The sequence below is a fragment of the Sciurus carolinensis genome, chromosome 7 (genome assembly GCF_902686445.1).
Source record: "Sciurus carolinensis chromosome 7, mSciCar1.2, whole genome shotgun sequence".
Taxonomy (NCBI): domain Eukaryota; kingdom Metazoa; phylum Chordata; class Mammalia; order Rodentia; family Sciuridae; genus Sciurus; species Sciurus carolinensis.
This window is the reverse complement of record NC_062219.1, coordinates 134252413-134279462: the sequence shown is the minus strand read 5'-3', so window position 1 is coordinate 134279462 and position 27050 is coordinate 134252413. Positions and strand designations below refer to the sequence as shown.

General features: G+C 39.8%; 1 protein-coding gene and 1 pseudogene across 1 annotated transcript; one reads left to right on the top strand and one right to left on the bottom strand.

Moving 5' to 3' along the window:
• LOC124989442 (INO80 complex subunit D-like) overlaps window positions 1-5370 on the bottom strand; it is a 33151-nt pseudogene extending 27781 nt beyond the window's left edge.
• A 53-nt stretch (window positions 5371-5423) lies between these two features.
• On the top strand, window positions 5424-15085 carry LOC124989441 (serpin B9-like). The gene is given in 5 exon segments (XM_047559280.1): window positions 5424-5523; window positions 5632-5999; window positions 13726-13787; window positions 13789-13873; window positions 14573-15085. Coding segments are annotated over 5 exon segments (1020 nt in total). The 3' UTR covers window positions 14978-15085.
• Window positions 15086-27050: the final 11965 nt, after the last annotated feature.

The window sequence follows — 27050 nt, the reverse complement described above, 5'->3', positions numbered from 1 at the left end:
AATAGAGGCAGATGTAATGCTAGTGGTAGTAATAGTGGTGCAGGCACTGGCAGTGGTGAGAACAGTAGCAGGAGAGCAGTGACAATAACAGTAGAGGTAGAGGTAGAGGCAGTGGCAGTGGCAGACACCTCCCAGGTGCCAGGCTCAGAGCACAGGCTCCTTGCACTTGAGAGATACAGGATTATGGATAATTGATCTCTTGATTTTCCAAAAGGCCCTCAATAGTAACAGCAAGGAGACTTGGAGAAACAAAAGTGCATTGATGAGTTTTGATATTTTAATGAGGTTCAGCCTGGCCAAAAAGAACTCTATTGTTACTGAGTAAGGGTTACTAGAAATAAAGGATTTAATGCTGACATAACAATTTGCTAAAATTATAACAACAAATAGTAAGCTTTAATAACTTTGGATTTAGTTATACAATTTTTATAACAGGAACTTAGGAACTGCTTTTTCTAAAAGGTAGTGTCACTTCACTTGGGCCTGAAGATGTCTGATGGATAACTAAAAGCAGGATCAAAGGGTAGGCATCTCTTCCTTCATTTTTTGTCTGTCTTCTCCTCCAGTAACTTAACCTTTGTGTCAGATTCTTTCCCAATCATGCATGTAGTCATGTTAATCATTAAAAAAAAGCTCATCTTTAAGTTGTAAATCCTCCCACATCAAGGCTGAAGAGAGTAAATTGGAGTAACTAGGTTATTTCTTTTTTTTTTTTTAAATAGCTTTTACGTTTTAAATTTAGAATGTGCATTACAGAAACAATAAGAACACAAGCAAATAGCAAGTTTGTCCGGTCACAAGCAGGTTTGTTGGACATGACACTCCAGGTCGTGTATGTACATACACAACATCCCATTTCTTGTGAGTGAGATCATAGTGTGTATCATGCTTTTCCACACATCATGAGTATTCACCAATTCAAAATCCCAAAGCTACATGAATATTTTTGATAACCAAGAATATACCACACCAACTCAATCTGTTACCAAAAAGTGTAATCCTTTCTTGGGTACAAAAATTTCACTGAAGACAGAAATGGCAACAGACCTCTAGATAGACATAGTGGTAGAGTTATCACTAAAATAATGCATTATCTTCATGCTCAATTTTAAATGAGACAAAGTAACAGAAAACACCAAGCTTGTTTCTAAGATGCTTCATTACCAGATTTCTACTACTAAAATATTAGCAAGAATGCATGTTCCCAGTGAATTAAAGTATTCTCTGGCACAGCCAGAAGATGCACACATACCAATGGCTCACATCAGTACATAAATCCTTGAGCACCTGCTCGCATCTTTCCCTGTGCGCTTCCATCTACCAGTGTGTTGCCAGCCTGATGCAAAAGTCCTGCTACACACTGTCCAGAAAAACCATTTCCAAGTCCAAGATGCATCTTTTCTATCAATTATAACAAAAAGATACTTACAAGTTGGCTAATTCACTAGCTCTACTTTTTATGATACACTGTCACCTCAGGACATCTAGAAAGCTTAGATGTTATAAAATAAAGTATGAACTTTGTATACAAGAAACAAAACTACTTTACCAAAAATGCACATATAGATAATGGTTATAATCTTAAATGGTCTTCCAGAGGTGGAGATAGTAGCAAAGTGCACTTCCTCTTCCTCTTCTCCCTCAGCACCATTCCGTTGACTAGGTCAGTGCGACCCCTAGCTCCAAGAGTGGATTAACAAAGATCATTCCCAGAAGACAGTTGTTCCTGAAACTAACAAAAGAATACTTACATAGGGATTATTTTGCTACTTCTAACAAAGTTTGGGCTTTAGGACTTATTCTTTCAAAACTCAGAAATATGAACTAAAATGCACACAGAACACTGTCTAGACAATCTGATCTAATCTAAGGGGCACAGGTTACTTCTCTCCATATGCTTTCTCCTCCCCCAACCCACCACCCTGTGAACCTTCAACATACTCTCCAAGACATCAAGTTCAACAAATTTCATTCTCCTAAATGGCAACCATTCCTATGTAGTAACCAAAAATACTTAAAGGGCATTATTTTAGTCCCCTACTTTTACCATGTGATGTACACTTTTAAACATCTAGAAACACCACGTTTCCCAAAAGAACTTAAGTTTCCAAGTATACATTCAGTAGCACTGAATAAATTCCAACACTTACTTAACAAAGGATAGACCTTGAAGCAAAAAATCCCTCTTCTTCTGTGGGACGGGTACTGGAGATTGAACTCAGGGGCACTCAACCACTGAACCACATCCATAGTCCTATTTTTTATTTCATTTAGAGACAGGTTTTGCTGAATTGCTTAGTACCTCACTTTTTGCAGAGGTTGGCTTTGAACTCGCAATCCTTCTGCCTCAGCCTCCCAATCCTCTGGCATTACAGGCCTGTACCACTACACCCAGCTAAAAATCCTTCTTTTGAAAGGCAAGAATTTGAAAGTGTCTTACAAACAGGAACATTCTGGCCTAGAACTCTTCTCCTTCTCATCACTAATCAACCCAACGTTCATATACATACACGTGTAAGCTTAGAGATGACTGACAATTTCACTTCCTAAGTGGTTTTAAGAACAGTATTTCCTATGAATTTTAACACATCGTGTACTTGGTGTTAGTTTACTAACTCTACTTTTCATATCTGGCAACCTCTTTAACGTCTAGATAGACTAGATTTGTCCTTTATATACACTATTTACATAGCACAGTAAAACAAAACTCACAGATATAAGGGACACTGGTCAATCTAGCTTCATAGAAATACACTGGTATATAGCATTTGCATTTTCTTTTCCTTCTCCCTGAAGCAGCACAAATACAATATGCACTGCTCACTGATCATTCCATTTCCAAAACATAGTTATTTCATTGTGAATTTTAACAAATAGATATCTACAAAGTGTTTTATTTACTCCCTCTACTTTTAACATACATTATGCACTTCTAAACATCTACAAAGACTAGATGTTTCAAATAAGGACTTGAGTTTGTCAACTATGTACATCATAGTATTGAAAAAACTGCACACATGTAACAATGGTTATATCTGAACAAGTGTCTTCTAAGTAGAATCATTCTGGCCCAGAATCCTTCATTTCTTCCACTTCTTTCTCCTATGTCACATGTAATAATAGGCACATTATCACTCAGAGGTGATGTTACACTTTCACTTCCAAAAGTGCTTTCACAAGAATGCCTTTCTATGAATTTTTACACAAAGTGTACAAAATGTTAGTTTACTAACCCCACTTTTGTCATACATTGGCCACCTCTTTCATATCCAGAGACTGAACATTATAGAATTGGGACTGCTTTGCCCAGGATATACAAAATATATACAGTACAGTAAAGTTAAATGAAACGTACCTTACAGGGCAATGGGTAAGCTGAAATTTTCTGGCACATTCTAACAAAACACCTTGTGCAGCTTCTTCCCTCCCACCTCCCTCAGCCCAATGAATGCATAGGCAATAAACTATTTGGATGTGGTTTAACAAATCCTAACACAGTTTTTCTCATTAGTTTTTCAAAGCTATTCACAAAAAGTTTTATTCTACTACTTCTACTTTTAAATGTATCAAACACATCTAAATATATAAAAGGATTAGATATTCCTCTTATGAACCTGTCCTTGATGCACACAGCACTAGTAAATAAAATTGCACATGGTAGCAATGGTTATAATCTGAGGTATCTTCTCACATGAGCATTTTGTCCTTGAACTTTTCCCTCCTTTCCTTCTCTCTACTTTCAGTGCAGTGGACAATACAGGCATATGCAACACTTAGAGATGGCTAAACAACTTCAGGTCCAAAAGTCATTTACAGAGGACAAGCTTCTTACGAATTCCAACTCAAAATGTACAAAATGTGCTCATTTTACTAAGGACTTTGTCTTCTACCAGCAACCCCTTTAATATCTAGAGAATGGATGTTGCAATTTGGGACTAATTTGTCCACTATATAAACTATTTACACAGCAAAACAAAATGCACAAAACATACAGCAAACTGATGTCTGAAAATGACCAAGTGTGAACATACTAGTTAGTATATTACCTTTTTTAAAAAAAAATTTTTTTTAGTTGTCAAGGGACCTTTATTTTACTTAATTATATATAGTACTGAGAATCAAACCCAATTCCTCACACAGGCTATGCAAGCGCTCTACACTGATCCACAACCCCAGCTTCATATTACCTTTTGCTGTTGCTTCCCTCCCACCTCCTCCACATCACTGAATAAGTACAGACAGTTCTATACTGCTCACAGAGGTGGTTTAAGAGTGCCATTCCCAAAGAACATATTTCATTTAAAGTTTAGCAAAAAAATTTTCAAAGTGATATTTTACTACCTCTACATTTAAAATACATTGGGTGCCTCTAAACATCTAGACAGACTAGATGTTTCAAGTAGGGACTCAATTTGTAGACCATGTACATGACAGTCTGGATAAATTGCACACATGTAACAATAGTTCTAATTTGAAAATGTCTTCAAAATATTAGCTTTCTCACCCTTCACCCACCCAGTGTCCTATAATGTTCAAATTTTCGGAAGACAATCTGTCCTAGGAATTTTAAGACAAAATATACAAAATTTCTTTACTACTTTTATCATACACTGGCAAACTCTTCAACATCTAGAAAAACCAGATGTAGATTAAGACTCGATTGACCTTTATATACACACAAACGTAAAACAAAACCCAGATATAAGGAACAACTCTTGCCTCACTGTAAGCACATTGGCAGTGTGCTCCTGAGAACCAGCACCCAACTGTACCACGCAACAGGAGGCTTGGTTACTGTCCTCCCTACACTTTTCATAAGAATTTTAACAAAAAGAAATTTACAAAATGTGTTCCATTTTACCACTTCCACTTCTAACATGTATCAGGCACTTTAGAACAACTAGAAAGTCTATTATTTCCCAAAAAAAAAAAAAAAAAAACTTGGTGTTGTCAACCATCTATACAGTAATGAGGAATAAAATGCACCCCATAAAACTATGTTTATAATACGAAAAGAGTCTTTCAGGTATAACCAGCCTGGCACGTGACCTCCTCCTCCTTTTCGGGGTTAAGTATTCTCCCGGAACTCTACTCCACCCAAGGGACGAGCATGGACAAGTGTGGCTCCTGCAGGTGGTCTAACAACTCCACTCCAAAGTCCCTTCCGAAAATACGTCGGATGTTTAAAAACAAATGGGCATTTACGAGGTTACTTTTGACTCTCTCACACCTTGGCAGCCTCCTGACATTGAGAACGTCCAGAGGCAGCGCAAGGTCTAAAAGGCTGGGGGCGCGGAGAGCAGCTTGTTCCTCTCGCACACCCAGGCCTTGTAGAAAGGGCCACCGAATCTTCCCAAGGGCGGCGGGCATTTCCCTTTGGTCAAATATGGCACGTCTCTCTGGTTCTCTCTGGCAGAACCAAGATGAGAACGCACCGTCCTGGGGTCGCTAACGGTTCCACCCGCGGTCCTCAGGGCCTTCACGCACCTTCCCGGGGGTTCAGGCGTTTGCCTGGTCTGACAGGTGCGGTCTCCTGGAGCGAGCGCTGGGCGGTCACCCAGGGCTCTGGTCTCCGAGGCTCCGCTGCCTAACACGTGGCCAAGCTCTGGGGTCCTCACGCGCCTTCTTTAGCCCTGGAAACCCTGGCCAGCCTCCGGGGATTCAGAACCATCCACGTCACGCCACGCCACGCCACGTCACGCCACGCCACGCTGCGCCTTCTCACGACATGCTCACCACGTCACGCCACGCCACGCCACACCACGTTTCGTCACGCCACGCCTCATCACGACATGCTCATCACGCCACGCCACGCCGCGCCTTCTCACACCACGACACGTCACGCCCCGCTTTGTCACACCACACCACGCCACGCCTGCAGCCGCCTGCAGCTGCCAAGTCCTCAGTTGCCTCTTAGACTGAAATGGGCAAGTTTGGACTCGGAACCCGCAGTCCGGGGGTCCTGGGTCCTGGGCCCCACAGGTCGCTGCCACCATCAGGTTATCCAGGGAGGGTGGTGGAGAGAGGAGGGAGTCTTGCTGGTACTTCAGGGCCTGGGCCAGTGTCAGTTTTCAATCTCCCTGCCTTGTCCTTTCCCTGCTCACCCATCATGGCTGACTAGCTACCTAACACCCTAGTCTCTGGGCTCCGTCTTTTCCTTTCACTTTTCTCTGCAACCGGTTCCTAAACCAGTAAAATTATTCCTTCCTCTTTACTGATTACTTTCTTCCCACTCCCCAAGTTCTGTCCTTGCCCCTTTCGTTAAAGATCTTCATTCCCTCTGGGGAACCAGCGGAGAAGACCCTGTTCACCTTATCTACTGGTCTTTGTCTTAATCACAGCACTCTAGTAAATGGTAGTTCTTGTCCCTTGACTGTCTTCAGACTTCTCTTCCTGTGCACAGGTCTCTTTGTCTTAACCCGTTTTTGATAAGATAAAGGCAGACAGAAGGATGTCTGAGTGGGCATCTGTGGGATCAGAACCCACATTAAGTACACGGGCAGAAGAAATTCTGTTTTGGATTTTTTCCACAGAAGGTCTCCTTGATTTGCTGGGCTACATCCTGCCTTACGAACTGTCACACTTTTTGGGATATTGGGAAATCTTGTCTGGCCCTGATATGATCTGGAAGTGCATTCTGACTTAATATAGTTGTTTTATGTGTTGTTTTTGTTTTTTAACTTCACAACATTATTTTGTGAATTTTTTACAATACAAGAAAAAATACAGAAATGTAATATGGATACAGCTAAATGCAGAATGATGACTTTTTTTTTTCTTTTTAAGAGACCATGATGCCCATTTCTAATAAAAATAAAGAGCCTGTATATAGGTAGAAACAGGTTGGTCGTTAGCTTCACAGTTTGCCTAGAAATTATCTATAAATGTGTTTTCCCCCTGCTACTTACCATAAAATGTAAAAAGGGAGTTAAAGGAAAATTTCCTTGTTGGGTCCTACCATTTGAAAACTGCTGTATTCTATTTTAGCAGGGCCAATATATGGAAAATAACTAAATTAAATGTTATTACAAAAATGAAACAGTAATGAGATTCTGGTTAATGAGGGCACTAAATGAGAATAATACATATTTAAAGACTCCACAACAAACAAAAAAGAGGTTGTTATAAAAAAGTTCTAGGTATATTGTAAGCATATAAGTTTTTTTCCATGTGTATTTTTAAACAATGGAAATGTCAAAAGTTAGGGTCAGCTGTGTTAACTAAATTACATAATTGTATAGGCTGCATTGAATGGAACTGTATATAATTATCATAGAGAAGCATGATTTGCATCCTATTATGGCAATTTATCCTTCATGAAAACCTTCCAGAGTCCTTTTATTTTGGAATATCCTGTAAACAATCAGATCACCAGAACATAATTGTACAACAGTAAAATGTTCTCTTGCATTAAATTGAAGATATCTTTTCAATAAAAATTTTAAAAAGGAAAAGAAAATGTAGAAAGTACTTAGAACTGTTACTTTCTAAGTACGCAACACCCTACCCAATTTAAGTCATCTTAATCTCCATCAAGGAAAACAAAAAAATAGTTTTTGCCATGCTGTTAAGTCCATCATTATGGATAAAACTGGTGCAAATTGGTCAAATGGATTCAACAAACACTTATGTCCACACTGTCATGTTGGCAACTAATACATAACTGGTGATCACTAGAGAATTTAAAAGATCTTCCCTTTTTTCTTGTTCTTTTTCTAGGTCCTTGAATAGTTATATTGTTCTAAAATACATTATTGACCTTCCCAATATGCTTTCTCCTCCTCAAACTGACAGTGTTTTTCCTCTGATTCCTTATGTTGGGCTTCCAATTTCTTTTTCTTTTGCTCATGCATCGCTGAACCTCAGCTTCAGACATGGTACTCAGTACAGCTGCTGAATAGGCATCTAAATGGTTCAAACATCAGGCCATCATTAATCTTAGGGGCCAACGTTGGAACATATCGCTCTCTGAAAAAGAAACAAATGCGGTTCAAATCCCAAAGGAGGGTGTTTTCAGTCTGTAGAACTGTGCAATCTGAGAAAGTCTGCAGTTAATCTCTCAATTATCTATTTATATCAAGTTCAATTAAGGGGGATTAAATGGGAAACACGAAAAATCAGTTCTCTTAACACAAAAAGATCATAGGGATAAAGACACAGATGCTAGGAAGAGGCATCCCAAGTGCATGAGTTGGGGGAAGATGAGTCCATCAGTCTGTGTCTCACATGGTACAGTCACCTGACATGTTACACAGTGAATACATATTTTAACCCTGGGAAAATTTAGAACTCCCCACAGAGATGAGGAAGTAACCAGAACTCATGTAGTTAAAAATTTGGTGTTAAAAAACTCAGTAGTAAAATAAGTACTGACCCAATTTAAAACTACACAAAAACACTTGAATGGGCATTTCTTGGAGAAAGATCCATAATAGGCCAATAATCACATGAGAAGAAGCTCGACATCCTGACTCATCAGGGAAGTACAACTCAAAACTGTAGTGAAATACCACATCATGCCCACTAGAAGAGCAACAATCAGACAATAGACCTGGAGAAACTGAAACTCTCATATATTGCGAGTGGGCATTTAAAATTATGCAGTAGCTTGCAAATTAGTTGGTAGTCCCACCAAAGGTTAAATATAGAATTATCATATGAACAAGAAATTGCACATCTAGGTCTATATTCAAGGTAAATCCAAGAAAACATGTTGACATACAAATTGTACATGAATGTTCATAGAAGCATTATTCTTAACAGATAGATAATGGAAAAAACCCCAGTGCCTGTCAATTGATGAAATTTAAAAATGAACATGTATGCATTCAATATTATGAATATTTTTCCAACACAAAAAGAGATAAATGCCTGTACCTTGAACCATCAAGGATGAACCTTAAAAATATCAGGTTAGTAAAAGAAGGCAGTAACAAAAGATTTCATTTTAAGATTCCTTACATGAAATTCAAATACATAGAGAAAGAAAATGGATTAGTGGTTGCCAGGACTTAGGGGAGAGGGAGGAGGGAATGGAGAATAATTATGAGTACCCCATTTGTTTTTTAAGTGATGTAAGTGTTCTGGAGTAAAACAGTGGTAGCAGTTGTACAGTTTTGTGAATATACTGAATATTATGACTTAAAGGGATGAATATTGTTCAACCAAAAATTTGAGATGGAGAGATCTCTGAAAAAAATGAATTTATCTAGCTGTGCAGGTTGCTAGTTTGGTCCTGGGGCAACTTCCCTAAGTTCAAATTCACCAGCAGCATAGAAAGGTAGAAACAGGAAAAAAGCCTGCTAACTATAAGAATATTTAATAGTAAAAATCCAGGGAGCAGTAGGTGCAAATTACTTTCATTAAACCTACGTTGGCTAGAGAGGGACAGGAAAACATGAAGTGAGCAGAGACCTGGGATAGAAAGAATCTGTACAGACATGTTTCTGTAACTTCTTGGTTGGTTGAGTCTGTAAGGAGAATGCAATTTTGTCTCGATGGCTAATCTTGAAAATATGGGAAAGATATATGCAGCAGTTAGTTCTTTCCTATGTTGGTTTTGCTTGAAACTATCAATTAAACACTTACCTTTTTTTTCCTCCATCCTGCTGGTAACTTAATTTAGGAAGTCTCAGATTACTTCTCATCAATATTATGTTATGCATATTCATCTTTTCACAAGCATTATTTATCTGTTTATTGGCTTGTTTATTCATTTATTTTTGGATACTAGGGATTGAACCCAGGGATACTTAACCACTGAGTCACATGCCCAGCTTTTTTATTTTTTATTGATACAGCATTTGCCATTTGCTGAGGCTGGCTTTGAACTCTAGATCCTCCTACCTCTGCCACCTAGTTGCTGGGATTACAGGCATGTGCCAAGGAAAAAAGGTGTTATTAAAAGAGTATTTTGCACCATTGACCAAAGTCCTCACTCTTAGGGTCATGCAAATGGAGACTTGGCACCTAAGAAAGTGTGCCTCTTAAATGCTTGCCTCACCCTTGTTCAGGCACTCAGGAGAGAAAACTAATTTTCACTAATTCGAAAAAGGATGGGTAATGTGCTGATGGACAAGCTTCTAGTAAAAGCTCCCTGCTTCAGAGGAAAAGGCATAGGTTTGCTCTTTTTCTGGGGACAACATGTCAACATGAAATATTTCCAATGTCTTTGAACTGGTACAAAGAGGGATGGAGGAAGAGTGTGGATCTTGGGACATAAACACTAAATCAACTTGCTAGAAATGTTTCCTGCATCTGCAACCCTTGATGGACACAATTCAGGTCCTGAGCCAATTTGATTCAGTCTCTGTTTATCTGTCACATTGCCAAAGTATAACTGCTTGTTTATACACCAGTGCCACAACTTGAGCTCCATAAGTTGGAAAAGAGTCTAGCTGCTAAGATTTGGGACTCCTGTGTTCTCTCCCTGTGAGGGTCCTGGACTAGTACCAATTAGTTGGAGAGGACTGGAAAAAAGGTTTTTTTAAGAAAACATTTTTAAAATGTTTATGAGCACATAGCAATTATATAAAACAAGGGGTTTTACTGTGGCAATTTCATACATGCATTTAAAGTACTTTGATGGAATTCACTCTCTTACACTCTCTTCTCTCCTCTTGCCCTTCCCCTGACCCCATCCCATTCCCTATTAGTCCCTCTTCTACTTTCTTGTCATTTTGTATTATCCCCTAGATTGTACATATGAGAGAAAGCATAAGATACTTGTTTTTCTGAGATTGGCTTTTTTTGCTTAACATGATGGTGTCTAGTTCTATCCATTTTCCTGCAAATCACAATTCCTTCCTTTGTATGGCTAAATAAAACTCTACTGTGCATATATATACCACATTTTCTTTATCAGTTCATTTGCTAACGGGCACCTAGGCTGATGCCATAACTTGGCTTTTGTGAACAGTGCTGGAATAAACATGGGTATGTGGGTATCTCTTGTACTATGCTGCCTTTGACTTCTTTGGATATACACAGAGAAGGGTTATATAACTGGATCATACAGTAGTACTACTTTTAGTTTCTGAGGAACCTCCCCACCCCTGTCCATTGTGGTGGAGCTAAGTGACATTCCCAAGACCAGCCTATAAGGGGAACAAACACATTGCATCTCGCTGAATCTCTCCTTTGTGTAAGGTAGGAGGCTCAGAATACAGACTTAACAGGATTTTCCTCCTCTAAAATCCCAGCCTGTCATTCTGCCTTTGCTTTTTGGAAGCAGGAAAGCCCAAAGTTCTAGCTTCTGTGCCCTTCTGCAGTCCACATTGTGTTTTTTCCCCTGCTACTGCCCCAGGGAAACTTGGTTGTCAGTCTCAGAGCTTTTGGTTTCAGAATCCTGTAGGAAACATGTGGGACCAACTGCAGTTCCCCCCACTTCCTCCCCTGCCCCAAGAATGGTCTGGTGTTCTAGGGCTACTGTTAGGGGAATCAAGCAAGAAGCGGCAAACAGCATGGCACTGGAAGAGTGGGAGAAACCAAACTATTTTACACAGGTGGGCCCAGAGGAGATTAGCTCTCCAAATTCCGAGCACCACTTACCAGTTTTTCACAACATTTATAGGCTATCTAGTGTGCTAAATTTTCTAGTCTAAAGTGATACATTGTTGTGCACAAGGTTAAAAAAAAAAAAAAAAAAAAAAAAAAACCACACGATAAATCGATAAATTGTGGGTAGGGGTTTTCAAGCAGAAGTGTGTTTACAAAAGTAGAGCACAATAAGGGAGACTGGCTCCTCTTACAAGGCCTATGGTAAATCTCTAGCCTAGGGCCAGCCTTCACAGGGACGTTTACACTTCAAAGGAAAAATAATTAGATCCTAGGGAAAGTCCCTTACAATCCAAAAGGAAGGAGTGAATGGTGCTAATTAGGTTCCCTGAAAACCAGCTGGCAGGAACTGGGAGGGGAACTCTCCCTTTCCCAGGCACTAATTTTTAAAGATAGTGTCCTTAATTTACTTTATATCCAGGCCTGGGTCAGTTACCCACTACACTACCAGTGGGTGACAGAGGCCAGGCGAGGGGAGCAAGAGCAAGGGGCGTAGTGACCCATCCCTGGGCAGGAAGGAGACCCCATCCCTGCCATGCCCCAGGTCACACTGGATGCCTTCCCTGGGTCAGTGACCTGCTGATTTGAAGACAATAAGTCCCACAGCCAAATAGGGCTGACAAAAGGTTCTGGGAGGGCAGAGGTCCCAGAGTCAACCTGAGAGAGGCACAGCTGCAGGCTCCTGGTCCTGTGATTCAGAGGTCAGCACCCCTGTGACCTGAGGCAGGGGCTGTGTAGAAGGGGCAAGTAAGAGCTTCTTTGAACAGGGCCAGGAGTGCCTGGGGACCAGGAGAGGCAAGTTTTGTAAACCTCAGGCCACCACTGGGAAATGGGATGTTAGGACCCAGAAACTGAAAAGAGAAAAACAAGAGAATCCAAGAAGGCAGTGCCTTCACTGTTTAGAGAAATGACTTCTGGGGTTATTGCAGCAGCAGTCAGTGGTGCAGCTGGTCCTTTCTTGTGGCCTGTCCCAGAGAAGAGCAGTGTAATTCCAACAAGACGAAGATGCTGCACAGCCTCCTGTCTTCACTGCTTGCCTCTTGCCTGCCCGTACCTTGCCCTGGTCATCACCCTGGTGGGTGTTCATGCTCCAACACCACTCCATCCTACTGACCCTATATAATCACCTCTCCTATCTTCTCAGGGAGTCACAGCATGACTTCTGCCTTCTTCTGTGTGCTTTTAAATCCCCATACTCCAGTTCAAAATCAGAGCACCTTTATTCATCTGAGATTTTTCCCTAATTTGCCCCTAATTGATGGACTCTTGCTTTTTCTGAGCATGCTCCCTGTGCTTAGAATCAGGATGCCAGGCACCTTTTCTGCAGAGAGCAGCCAGTCTAGTGGGTCCAATAATGGATGAGACAGGGAATTACAAGGAGTGATGAGTCAGGGCAGGGGGAGGAGGGGAGTCCAGAATAAGACATCAGAGGCCCCCTGGTGGTGACTGAGGAAGGAAGAGTGAGTGATTTGGCCTGGTGACAGGGATGAAATAGGGAGTCTTTTAATTTGGATAACAGTGTTTGCCAAGGCTCAGAGGTGATGGGGTTATCAGGGTGGGTAGAGGGTGGAGACTGAGAGGGGAGAGGCTGCAACAGGATGGGCCAGGCAGATGGGAAGCCATTACAAAAGGCATATGTATATCAGACACCAGACTGGGGACAAAGAGGAAATGTGATAACACATTTCTTGAATTGGGATTTTTGTTTTGCTCTGTTTTTATGTTTTTGTGCAGTGGGGGATCAACCCCAAGGGCTTGTACATGTTAACAAAGTGCTGAACCACTGAACTGCAACCCAGATTTTCAATCAATTATTTTTAATATTAAAATAAGCTTTCATTTGAATTATTGTTAATAATAACATCATATTGATTCAGCACCTGCAGCTTCCTACAATTAAAATTGAGTGACAAAGGCCTTAGTCAACTGTGAGGTATAACTTTAATTAAAACAAATATTAGAATAGTTTGCCAAATTCCCTAATCCCTTAAAATGCAATTTAATGCAATAAGGAAGCTGTATGCATGAAACTACTCCCTATCTGTATAAGGCATGTTTTAGATATCTGTTTATTAATTTGGGCAGTGCTGGACCACAGCAGAGTTGAGACTTTTCTTGCCCCTTTTCAAACTGTTTTAAATTCTGTGCTCCTTTGGTCGTTCCTGTCAGAAGGAGGAAAGGTCACTGCAGATGATGCATCAGGAAGCCAAGTTTAACTTCGCCTACATCAGTGACACAGGTGTTGGAGCTGCCCTGTGCTGGCAAGGAGCTGAGCATGGTCATTCTGCTCCCAGATGCAGAAGTGGACCTCAACCTGGTGAGTCAGAGGGCTTGCAGTCCTTTGAACTCAGAATTTCTGTGGGAGAATCAGTGACACCCTGTGCCCTTTTTCACCAGATCTCCACCAAAAGCCCAAATGGTCCATCCCTGTCCTTGCTTCTTTGTGGTATGATCCCTGTATCCACAGAGTCACCCATCCTGTCAATGGTGGGCAGTGCACTGTGATGACCTAAAGGGCCTCTGTGAGCAGAGCAGCCCCCATGGGCTCTCCCTCTATCCAACTCCCTAAATGTGATGACCAGTTTCTACACACAGTGCCAAATCCCACCTTAGGCAGATGCCCCTCTCCTGCAGTGGCTCACACTGAGAGCCCGTTTTTTCCAGTCTTTTTTTTTTTTCTTACCAGCAATGGTTTGTGGTCTTCAAAACGAAGCCTCTTTTAAAGCAACAAATACCACTAGAAAAGTGACATCTACTGGGCATGGACACTTGTCAGAATAAAACATGTCTCCATAGTGGATGGACAAGGAGAGGACATCCATAGTCCTCCTGCAGGGAAGTCACATATGGAATAGCTCGAGGGGTGATGGACAAGTCAGAGCCCCCAAAGCTTCCTGGCATATGAAGGAGCTGCCCATGCCGTGTGGACAGTCAACATGAATTGTTCATGGAAATGTCTGTGTGCTCACAGATGGCACTGAAGTCTGAATGTGAACTTGTGATTCTGGTCTTTCAGGTGGAAAATAACCTTACTTTTGCGAAATTCATAGCCTGGACCAAGCCAACCTTTATGCAGACTATTGAAGTTAAAGTTTTCCTTCCAAGGTTTAAACTGCAGGAGAATTATGACATGGAGTCTGTGCTTCAGCGTTTGGGAATGGTTGATGCCTTTCAACAGGGCCAGGCTGACCTGTCTGCAATGTCAACTGAGACAGACCTGTGTCTGTCCAAGGTTGTGCACAAGAGCATCTTGGAGGTGAATGAAGAAAGCACTGAGGCTGTGGCGGCCTCAGCCATAGCCACTGCGAGCTATTGCTCAGAATCTTCACCAAGGTTCTGTGCTGACCACCCCTTCCTTTTCTTCATCAGGCATAACAAAACCAACACCCTTCTGTTCTGTGGCAGGTTCTCATCTCCCTAAAGGTGTACTTCCTGTACATGGAGAGTTTCCCTCTTTCAGTGTCCCCAGATTCCCTCTGCAGTTCCATGAGCATGGGCCTATAGGTGAACACCAAGTTCAAAGATGAGGGCAGGGTCCTAAACCTTCTGAACAACTTGGCAGCATGAGCTCCTGATGCACCACACTCAGCTGGTCCCATGCTGCCCATTCATTTCTACCATTGAGGCAGGATCATTGAAAATAGACTGTCCTGATTCCCTGTTATATTTAGGATGCAGGTAGTACAGATGCCACAGGATAGCTTGCAAAGTTTTCCTAGATGGCTCCCAACATATTTCCCACTCATTCCACATGCAATTCACGCTTCTTACACTGTGCTTTCCTGGTACCTCAAATCTTGTCACACATGTGCCTCAACCTGAATGCCTCAACAATAATTATGCTGCTGAATACTGTTATTGCTCTTCTAGTTTAAAAAAACTCTTTAATGCATATTTTAATTTTATCTTTCTTTGGCATTCACCATTCACCGGGTATATGCTAAGTACTGCATTAGGAACTAGGGACACGAGGGGACAGAGTCATTTTCCTTGGACACCTGCTCTTTGATGTGTGTTCCCAATTTATAGTGTTTATGTCAACCAGACTGGATGGTTGAATAACTTTGCACTGACCATGTGATCCCCTTTCAGTAGGATGCCTTGCCTGGTAGTGTTGTATTTCTCATCTCTAACCCCAACAGTTAAATTCCATTCAACCCTTAATGTTCGGTTCAGATGTCATCTTCTTCAAGACATTTTCTACTCTCCATAATCAGATGTATATCTTTGAGCTTTCACAATAACCACCCATGATAGTTGCATTTTTGTTTATGAATTGCTTGTATTCTTAGTCCTCTGACTAGGCCTTAAATTCTCCAAGGGTTGTAATTATATCCTGCTGTGTTCATGCTACTTATAGTGCAATAATAAATAATTTGATAATGTAAGTCCTCTATAGCATTGTTTTAGTGGCTGAATATCACCAACTTTATTGTTCCTTTTAGATGTTTTTATCCCAATGACATTCACATTTACAGAGGCCAGTGCCATCTAATACGTTGTGCAAAAATGTGGTGCAACCACGAGTTTTACTGTGCCCCCTAAAGTTTTCCCTACCTCAAAGAAAATCCCATATCTACTAATCAGTGAATACTCATTCCTCCCTCCATCCAGCCACTGGAAACCATGAATCTGCTTTGTGTCCATAGATTCACCTGGTCTGCATATTTCTTATAAATTGAATCATGTTTCCTTTTGTGTCTGGCTTCTTCACTTAGTGTGATATGGTCTAGATTGAATCTTGTTGTAGCATGTATATGTATTTTATTCCTTTTTATGACTAAATATTCTATTACCTGAATCTGACACAATTATTTTATTCACTCATCAAGTGATGGGAATTTGGATTTTACCCCTTTATAGTTATATTTTAAAATTTATTTTTATTGTAAACAAATGGGATACATGTTGTTTCTGTTTGTACATGGAGTAACAGCATATTCATACATTTACATAGAGTAATGATGTTTGATTCATTCTGTTATTTTTTCCTTCCCCCCACCCCTCCCACCTCTCTTTTCCCTCTATACACTCCCTCCTTCCTCCATTCTTACCACCCTCCCACCCCCCATTACGTGTCATAATCTGCTTATCAGTGAGATTATTCATCTTTTGGATTTTTGAGATTGGCTTATGTCACTCAACATGATATTCTCCAATTTCATCCATTTGCCTGCAAATACCATAATTTTATTATTCTTTATACCTGAGTAATATTCCATTGTATATATATACACCACAGTTTCTTTATCCATTCATCAATTGAAGGGCATCTAGGTTGGTTCCATAGTCTGGCTATTGTGAATTGAGCAGCTATGGACATTAATGTGGCTGTATCTCTGTAGTATGCTGATTTTAAGTCCTTTGGGTATAGGCCGAGGAGTGGGATAACTGGGTCAAATGGTAGATCCATTCCAAGTTTTCTAAGGAATCTCCACACTGCTTTCCAGAATGGCTGCACTAATTTGCAGTCCCACCAGCAATGTATGAGTGTACCTTTTTCCCCACATCCTCTCCAACACCTATCGTTGCTTGTATTCTTGATAATCGCCATTCTAATTGGGGTGAGATGGAATCTTAGGGTAGTTTTGATTTGCATTTCTCTTATTACTAAAGATGGTGAACATTTTTTCATATGTTTGTTGATTGCTTGTAGATCTTCTTCTGTGAAGTGTCTGTTCATATCCTTAGCCCATTTGTTGATTGGGTTATTTGTATTCTTGGTGTAGATTTTTTTGAGTTCTTTATATATTCTGGAAATTAGTGCTCTATCTGAAGTATGATTGGCAAAGATATTCTCCCACTCTGTAGGCTCTCTCTTCGCATTGCTGATAGTTTCCTTTGCTGAGAGAAAACTATTTAGTTTGAATCTATCCCAGTTATTGATTCTTGCTTTTATTTCTTGTGCTATGGGAGTCCCGTTAAGGAAGTCTGATCCTAAGCCAACAAGGTGAAGATTTGGGCCTACTTTTTCTTCTATAAGATGCAGGGTCTCTGGTCTGATTTCAAGGTCCTTGATCCATTTTGAGTTTAGTTTTGTGCAGGGTGAGAGATAGGGGTTTAGTTTCATTCTGTTGCATATGGATTTCCAGTTTTCCCAGCATGATTTGTTGAAGAGGCTATCTTTTCTCCTTTGCATATTTTTGGCACCTTTGTCTAGTATGAGAAAATTGTATTTATTTGGGTTTGTGTCCATGTCCTCTATTCTGTATCATTTATCTACCTGTCTATTTTGGTGCCAATACCATGCTGTTTTTGTTACTATTGCTTTGTAGTATAGTTGAAGTTCTGGTATTGTGATATCCCCTGTTTCATTCTTCCTGCTAAGGATTGCTTTAGCTATTCTGGGTTTCTTATTCTTCCAGATGAATTTCATGATTGCTTGCTCTATTTCTGTAAGGTACGTCATTGGGATTTTAATTGGAATTGCATTGAATCTGTATAGCACTTTTGGTAGTATGACCATTTTGACAATATTAATTCTGCCAATCCAAGAACATGGGAGATCTTTCCATCTTCTAAGGTCTTCCTTAATTTCTTTTTTCAATGTTTTGTAGTTTTCATTGTAGAGATCTTTTACCTCTTTGGTTAGATTGATGCCCAAGTATTTTATTCCTTTTGAGACTATTGCAAATGGAGTTGTTTTCCTCATTTCCCTTTTAGCTGTTTCGTCACTTGCGTATAAAATTTATGCGTATTGATTTTATAGCCTGCTATTTTGCTGAATTCATTGATGAGGTCTAGAAGTTTTCTGGAGGAGGTTTTTGGATCCTCTAAATATAGAATTGTGTCATCCGCAAATAGTGACAGCTTAAGTTCCTCTTTTCCTATTCGTATCTCTTTAATTTCTTTAGTCTGCCTAATTGCTCTGGCTAAAGTTTCAAGGATAATGTTGAATAGAAGTGGTGAAAGAGGACATCCCTGTCTTGTTCCTGTTTTTAAAGGGAATGGTTTCAGTTTTTCTCCATTAAGAATGATGTTGGCCATGGGCTTAGCATAAATAGCCTTTACAATGTTCAGGTATGTTCCTACTATCCCTATTTTTTCTAGTGTTTTGAGCATGAAGGAGTGTTGTATTTTGTCAATTTTCTGCATCAATTGAAATAACCATATGATTCTTATCCTTAAGTCTATTGATGTGATGGATTACGTTTATTGATTTATGAATGTTGAACCATCCTTGCATTCCAGGAATGAACCCCACTTGATCGTGGTGCACAATTTTCTTAATATGTTTTTGGATACAGTTTGCCAATATTTTGTTAAGGATCTTTGCATCTATATTCATCAAGGATATTGGTCTAAAATTTTCTTTCCTTGATGTGTCTTTTTTGGTTTGAGTATGAGGGTGATATTAGCTTCATAGAAAGTTTGGTAGGGTACCCTCCTTTTCTATTTCCTGGAATATTTTGAGAAGTATTGGAATGAGTTCTTCTTTGAAGGTCTTGTAGAACTTGGCTGAGAATCCGTCTGGTCCTGGGCTTTTCTTGGATGGTAGATTTTTAATGGTTTCTTCTATTTCATTGCTTGATATTGATCTGTTTAAATTGTGTATGTCCTCCTGGTTCAGTTTGGGAGGAGCATATGTCTCTAGAAATTTGTCAATGTCTTTGGTAGTTTCTATTTTGTTGGACTACAGATTTTCAAAGTGACTTCTCATTATGTTCTGCATCTCAGTGGTGTCTGTCATGATATTTCCTTTTGCATCATGTATTTTAGTAATTTGAGTCTTCTCTCTCCTTCTCTTTGTTAGTGTGGCTAAGGGTTTGTCTATTTTGTTTACTTTCTCAAAGAACCAACTTTTTGTTTTGTCAATTTTTTGAATAGTTTCTTTTGTTTCAATTTCACTGATTTCAGCTCTGATTTTAATTATTTCCTGTCTTCTACTACTTTTGCTGTTATTCTGTTCTTCTTTTTCTAGGGCTTTGAGCTGTAATGTTAGGTCATTTAGTTGTTGACTTTTCATTCTTTTCTGGAATGCGCTCCATGCAATGAATTTTCCTCTTAGTACCGCTTTCATAGTGTCTCAGAGATTTTGATATGTTGTAGCATCATTCTCATTGACCTCTAAGAATTTTTTTATCTCCTCCCTGATGTTTTTTGTTATCCATGTTTCATTCAATAGCATATTATTTAGTCTCCAGGTGTTGGAGTAATTTCCCTTTTTTATTTTGTCATTGATTTCTACTCTCAGTCCATTATGATCTGATAGAACACAAGGCAGTATCTCTATTTTTTTGCATTTCCTAAGGGCTGCTTTGTGGCATAACACATGGTCTATTTTCGAGAATGTTCCATGTGCTGCTGAGGAGAAAGTGTATCCGCTCGTTGATGGATGGAATATTCTACATATGTCTATTAAGTCTAGGTTATTGACTGTGTTATTGAGTTCTATGGTTTCTTTGGTTGGATTTTGTTTGGAAGATCTATCTAGTGGTGACAGTGGTGCGTTAAAGTCGCCCAGAATTATTGTGTTATGGTCTATGTGATTCCTGAAATTGAGAAGGATTTGTTTGATGTACAAGGATGCACCATTGTTTGGGGCATAAATATTTACTATCGTTATGTCTTCCTGATATATGGTTCCCGTAAGCAGTATGAAATATCCTTCTTTATCCCTTCTGACTAACTTTGGCTTGAAGTCCACTTTATCTTATATAAGGATGGAAACCTCTGCTTTTTTACTGAGTCCCTCTGCGTGGTAGGTTTTTTCCCATCCTTTCACCTTTAGTCTGTGGATGTCTTTTTCTATGAGATGAGTCTCTTGCAGGCAGCATATTGTTGGGTCTTTCTTTTTAATCCATTCTGCCAGTCTATGTCTTTTGATTGATGAGTTTAGGCCATTAACGTTCAGGGTTATTATTGAGAAATGATTTGTATTCCCAGTCATTTGGCTTATTTTTGGTTTTTAAGTTGACTTGGTTTCTCCTTTGAGTGGTTTTTCTCCAAGGTAGTTCCTCCCTTTGCTGACCTCCATTGTTATTTTTCATTTCCTCCTCATGGAATATTTTGTTGAGAACATTCTGTAGTGCAGGCTTTCTATTTGTAAATTCTTTTAGCTTTTGTTTATCATGGAAGGATTTTATTTCATCTTCAAATCTGAAGGTTAGTTTTGCTGGGTATAGAATTCTTGGTTGGCAACCTTGTTCTTTCAGAGCTTGAAATATGTTGGTCCAGGCCCTTCTAGCTTTCAGAGTCTGGGTTGAGAAGTCAGCTGCTATCCATATTGGTCTCCCTCTATATGTAATCTGATGCTTTTCTCTCGCGGCCTTCAAAATCCTATCTTTATTTTGAATGTTAGGCATTTTCATTATAATGTGCCTTGGTGTGGATCTGTTATGATTCTGTGCATTTGGTGTTCTGTAAGCCTCTTGTATTTGATTTTCCATTTCATTCTTCAGGTTTGGGAAATTTTCTGATATTATTTCATTGAATAGGTTGTTCATTCCTTTGGTTTGTATCTCTGTGCCTTCCTCAATCCCAATAATTCTTAAATTTGGTCTTTTCATGATGTCCCATAGTTTCTTGGAGATTCTGTTCATGATTTCTTACCATCTTCTCTGTTTGGGCAACTTTATTTTCAAGATTAAATATTTTGTCTTCGTTGTCTGAGGTTCTGTCTTCCAAGTGGTCTAGTCTGTTGGTGATGCTTTCTATTGAGTTTTTTATTTGGTTTATTGTCTCCTTCATTTCAAGAATTTCCGTTTGGTTTTTTTTGAGAATCTCATCTCTTTGTTGAAATGATTTTTGCTTCCTGAAGGTGCTCTTTCAGCTTATTGGTATTATCATTCATTGCCTGCATTTGCTCTCTTATCTTATCCTTTGCTTCGCGAATCATCTTAATCATGTATAATCTGAAGTCCTTTTCTGACATTTCTTCTAACATACTGTCATTGGATTCTATTACTATAGAATCTGATTTGTTTGGATCATTTTCTTCCCTTGTTTTTTCATGTTGTTCATGTATCTTCCCCTCTAGCAGTGCAGATCTGGGGTATTGCAGATTTCCCCCTATAGGCTTATAGTGGCCCTATAGGTTTCCAAAACCCTTTCTTTAAGGGGAGATCAATATTAGCAGTGCCCAAATAAGACACTATGCAATCCTAGACCAAATAGCCCCTATGGGGACAATAACAAAATTGTCATAATAAACAAAATAAGTTCGAATATTATCTTCGGTAAAACAAACAGGTTTGCAATAAGGTTGGCAGTTTCTAATGGAGGACAAAGAGGATGCAGAGGGATGTAGAATGTGGCTGTTAATGGGATAAGAAAAGAATATACAGAAGTTCTAGAAAATAGAAAGGGTAAGAGTATAATCAAAAGAAATCAGATGTTAGCATGCAAAAAAGGGAGAAAGAGACTCTGAGGAACAGGTAAACAAAAGGAAAAGAGAGCAATAAAAGTAAAGAAATAAAAACTTAAATTTTTTTAAGAAGGAGAAAAAAGAAAATCTACTGTATAACAGTCATATACTAATGAAACCTCCCAGTGTTCAGTAGCCTGATGTATGAGAGGTACCTGACAATGAGCTTCAAACCTCCAGCAGGCGTTGCAGGATGGGATTTGCCCCACCCAAAGATCGGAGCTACGGCTTCCAGGATTATCCAAGATGGCCACTCTGGTTTCAAAATGTGTTGGCAAATGGGGAGCTGCAGCTCAGGGGTGGACGTGGTCAGCTGGAGGTCCTGGAGACAGGATGCAGTTGGTCCGGCAGGGGTCCTGAAGGTCCGGTGTGTTTGGTGTGGTTGTGGGATCCTGGAGGCCGGGTGCAATCAGTCGGTCTGGGGTCCCGGTGATAGGGCACAGTCAGTTTGGGGGTCCTGGCAGCAGGGAGCAGTCAGTCGATGTGAGGATCCCAGAGGCAGGGAGTGATCAGTCGGGCTGAGAGATCCTGGAGACAGGGCTCAGTCAGTCCGGCCAGGGGTCTACGGGGACTGGCTGTTGTCTCAAAATGCTGTAGTTATTTTTAATAGTGTTGTTATGAAAGTGCATATATGTGAATTTGCTTGAATACCTATTTTACACTCTTTTATATATATACATATTTAGGAATAGACTTACTGATCATAAGGTAATTCTATTTAACTTTTTGAAGAACCACCAACCAAATAGGCTAACATTCCTACCAGCAATATATGAGATTCCAATTCTCTGCATATCCTCATCAATACCTGTTATTTACCTTTTTCTTTTCTTTATTTAAAATCATGAACATACTAATGGTGATATTTTTCATTGTGTTGTTTCATGCTCTGCCTCATCTCAGGTCCAGAGCAGTGATTAGCCATGGACTGAGAAGCTGAAGCAGTGAGTCAAAAGAAAATTTCCTTCTTTAAGTTATTCTGGTCAGATATTTTGGCCAGAGAAATGAAGAGCTGACTAACACAAATGTCCACAGCTGATTGCAAAAGGCTTAGAATATGTGGTCCAGATAAATTCCTCCCAGTGTAGAACCTCTCTCTGGCTATCAGATTTGATAGGTTTCCATTTTCCATTGGTTTTAGGATAAAGATTAAGCTCCTTTTTAAGAGCTAACAAGAGAAACAAGAGTTTTTGATTTAACCCATTCTCCTGTCCCCACTTTGCCATTTCTCAATGACAATCCTTCACTCCAGTCTTGTAGAATTTTCTGTGGTTTCCTGACCATTCCCTGCTCTGTCATTTCTCTGGTACTGTACAGTGTTGACCAATGTTAATCAGCTTTCCATTACTGTGATGAAATACTTGAGCTGATCAACACAAAAGTAGGAAACATTTATTCTTGGTCATGGTTTCAGAGCTTTCAGGCTTGGTTGACCTCTTTTGTTGCTTTTGGGCCTGTGGCAAGACAGTTCATCATGGTGACAGTAAGTGACAGAGCATAGATGCTCTCTTGACATTGTGGCCTGGAAGGCAAATGAGGAGGTGGCTGGTATCCTAAGTATTCCCTTCAAAGACACACCACCAATGACCTAACTTCCTCCCACTAGGCCTCACCTCCCAAAGATTCCACCACCTCTGAGTAGTCCCACAGGCTGGTGACTACACCTTCAACACATGGACCTGGGGGGACATACCATACCCAAACTACAGCACCATCTTCTCCCTAGAAACCCCTTCCTTTCTACAGTCCTCTTCCACCTTCCTCCCTGCCCCACCCCATCACTGGCTACCTTCACTAGTCCTTGCCAGGGTTAAAGACTCCCCCTGAGTGCTTAATTATTTTGGAGCTGAAGCCTTTAGTGACCTGGATTAAAATGAGCTGCTCTCCATCTGCCTGCACTAGTTTGGAAACTTCCTGAGGGCAGGGTTTCCTATAGTTGTGTGCCTGCACCTAGCTCCAGGACTGGGTGTGTCATCACTGAGGCCCAGTGCAAAGTGCAAGTGAAAGGCCTCTTGTTCAGATTTCAGGATGTGGACAGCAGAGTGTCAAATCAAGGGGACCACACAGGTTGAAGGTTTCTGAAGCACACTCCCCCTAGAAAATGCTTATCATGGTGGTCTCTGAGACTGCCACTGCTTCTCAGAAAGTCAGTGCCATCTTCAAAAAAATTTTCCTGTTAATCTTCAAATGGTGCTTGTGATAGTCTCTCATTTCTATTATTGTATGGTTTGAACTATTTGTTATCCAAGCATAGCAGGTACTCTTTACAATTGATCATTAAGAATTTTGACTGTCTTCTCTAACTTTCTTCACAATTTTAGAAAATTTTCTTTGTGGTGATTTTTCTGTCATTTACTATTTTAGAAGAAGTTGAAGTAAATCCTCTATCAAAGCCAGGAAATCAACCTCCAAATGCTGTTGATCCCCTGAAAGCAGAGGAAAACCAGCCACAATTTGACTTCTGCTTTCTAGGGCACCCTTTTGGTCCTCCAAAAAATCCTCAAATGTGTCTTGAAACAAGTGTAATGAAAATGGGTGTTTTCCACCAAAATATTGCCTGAAGTCATCATCCCTGTTCCATAATGTAAAGTGAAATCCAAATGAACTGTGAAAATGACTTCTACCACGTTCTCCACTACTTAAACCTTCTTTGTCATATTTGACAAACGTGCCTTTTTTTAGCACCTGATAAATTCCTCATATGCCTCAGCTACTTGTTTGAATTTTCTCTCTGGGTCTTCTTTAGTCTCAGTATTTTTATCTGGATATTATTTTTTTTCCTTTTTTTAATTGTTTTTTCTATTTAGTTATACATGACAGCAGAATGCATTTTCATTCATTGTACACAAATGGGGTACAATTTTCATCTCTCTAGTTGTACACAATGTAGAGTCACACCATTCGTGTAACCATATATGTACATAGGGTAATGATGTCTGTCTCATTCCAGCATCTTTCCTTCCCCCCACCCCCTCTCCTCCCCTCCCCCATTTCCCTCTGCACAATCCAATGTTCTTCCATTCTTCCCTTACCCCCGCCCCCTTTACATATCAGCATCCACTTACTGGATGCCATTTAATGCCACTTTCTGGTATGCCTTTTTGATATTCTTGGGTGAGGCATGTCTCTGCATGCCTAGAACTTCATAGCAACACATTCTGTTTCAACAAATTGTTGGAACAAGTCTGAGGTCTCTGCCTCAGGCAGCAGGAAGGACAAAAGGGAACAGTGGGCCTCCTAGTTTTCCCGGGGCTCCTCCTGCTTTCCTGTCTCTTCTCCTCACTTTCCATCACCTATTTAATGTATTTGTAGACAACTTGGATAATTACAATTATTTGTATTATGTAGTAGAGTATTATGAATATCCTAAATATGTTCTCATATCCTTTGTATTTTTAAATAAATATCCCTGAAAATGGTGTTGATCAGATAAAAGTTGGGCATACTGTGAAACTTCTAAGCTGGTCTCCAAAATGTCGTACTGATTTTCTCTCCCACATACACTACCATTTATGTTAGTGACTGCTGCCTGACTTGCTTTTTATGAACTGAGCTGAACAGTGTCTGCTCCTCTTGTTTTGGACTTGTTCACAACCTCACAAACTATTCATAACACAGCTCTTACTCAAAATTTATCAAGTTAGACCATGTGCCCCCTCAGACCACATTTATTTCAGGGGACACATTTCCCAAAGTGGATATGGCAAAAAAATGAATCCACAGAACCACAGAACCAGAAGCTTGTGTCTGAAAGTTTTATTTATTTCATCTCCTCTAATTTTTAAGACATATTGTTACATTTTTATTAAGGTATAATTGTTGTGATCAACCTCACATATTTAAGGTACAATTTGATGAATTTAAACAGTGTATTCTCCAGTAAAACCATCACCTCCATTAAGGTAATGAGCATATTCATTACACTCAAAACATTCCTCTTTTGCAATCCTCTTTCCTACCCCTCCTTGGGTCACTCCACTCACATACTTTCAGAACTCATGCAACTGTCACAGGATGAGCCCTGAGGACATTGCCAGAAGGGAGGATATTTCATCTCAGCTCAGGAAGTTTCTTGACTTATATACCACAGAAAGAAATTTCAGGCTGCATCAGAACAAACAACTAGTAGTAGGAAAGCAAGGAGATGTATTCAAACAAAGTGAACAATAGAGCAGGATACACACCTAGAGGGAGAAGGAGTGTGGGTGCTCCAAAGTGAGGCACACTTTGGGGTCTCATTCTCCTTCTTTTATAATTTTACTGAATTCCAATTTATTAGATCTTTTTATTTATGCACTGTGCTTTTCACATACAAGAACTCTTTGCCTAATTCAAGGTGACAGGGATCATCTCCTATGTTTCTTATTGAAATGTTATATTATTAGATTCTACATTTGGTCCTATATTTTGTGATCATGGTTTTGCATATGTTGAAAGACCATTCTTTCTCTCCTGAATTGCAGTTGAATCTATTTCTAATTTCTAGTTGATTCCACAGATCCTTTGTCTATCATGATGCCAATACCACACTATTTTTGTTAGTTTTTTGAAGACTGGAGATTGAATCCAGGGCCTCCCACATGCTAGGCAAGTGCTTTACCACTGACCTATATCCTTAGCCCTTTTTATTTTGAGACAGGGTCTCACTAAGTTGCCCAGGTGGGTTTCCAACTTGGAATCCTCCTATCTCAGGAGTAGATAGGATAATAGGTGTGTGCTGTCACATTTGGATCCCTCCAAAGCTATTATTATCAAAGTTGTTTAGGCTGTTTTTGGTCCTTTGAATTTCCCTGTGAATTGGAGATTTAGTTTGTCCATATGTAAAAATGCCTGATGGGCTTGTTGTTGTTGTTGTAGTTGTGTTGAATCTAACTATTAAATTGGACAGAGTAGCTAACTGTCTTAATATTTAAACTTCCAACACATGAACCAGACATTTTTTTCTCCATTTCATAACATGTTCTTTAATTTTTCACAAAGTCATTTTGTAGTTTTCAATGTATAGATGTGTATAGAACATCATTTCTCAGGTTTCTTTCCAAGGGTATCCTGCTTTTTGATGCTGTTATAAATGGTGTTATTTTTTATTTCAATTTCTGATTAATTGTAGCTAGTATCCAGGAATATG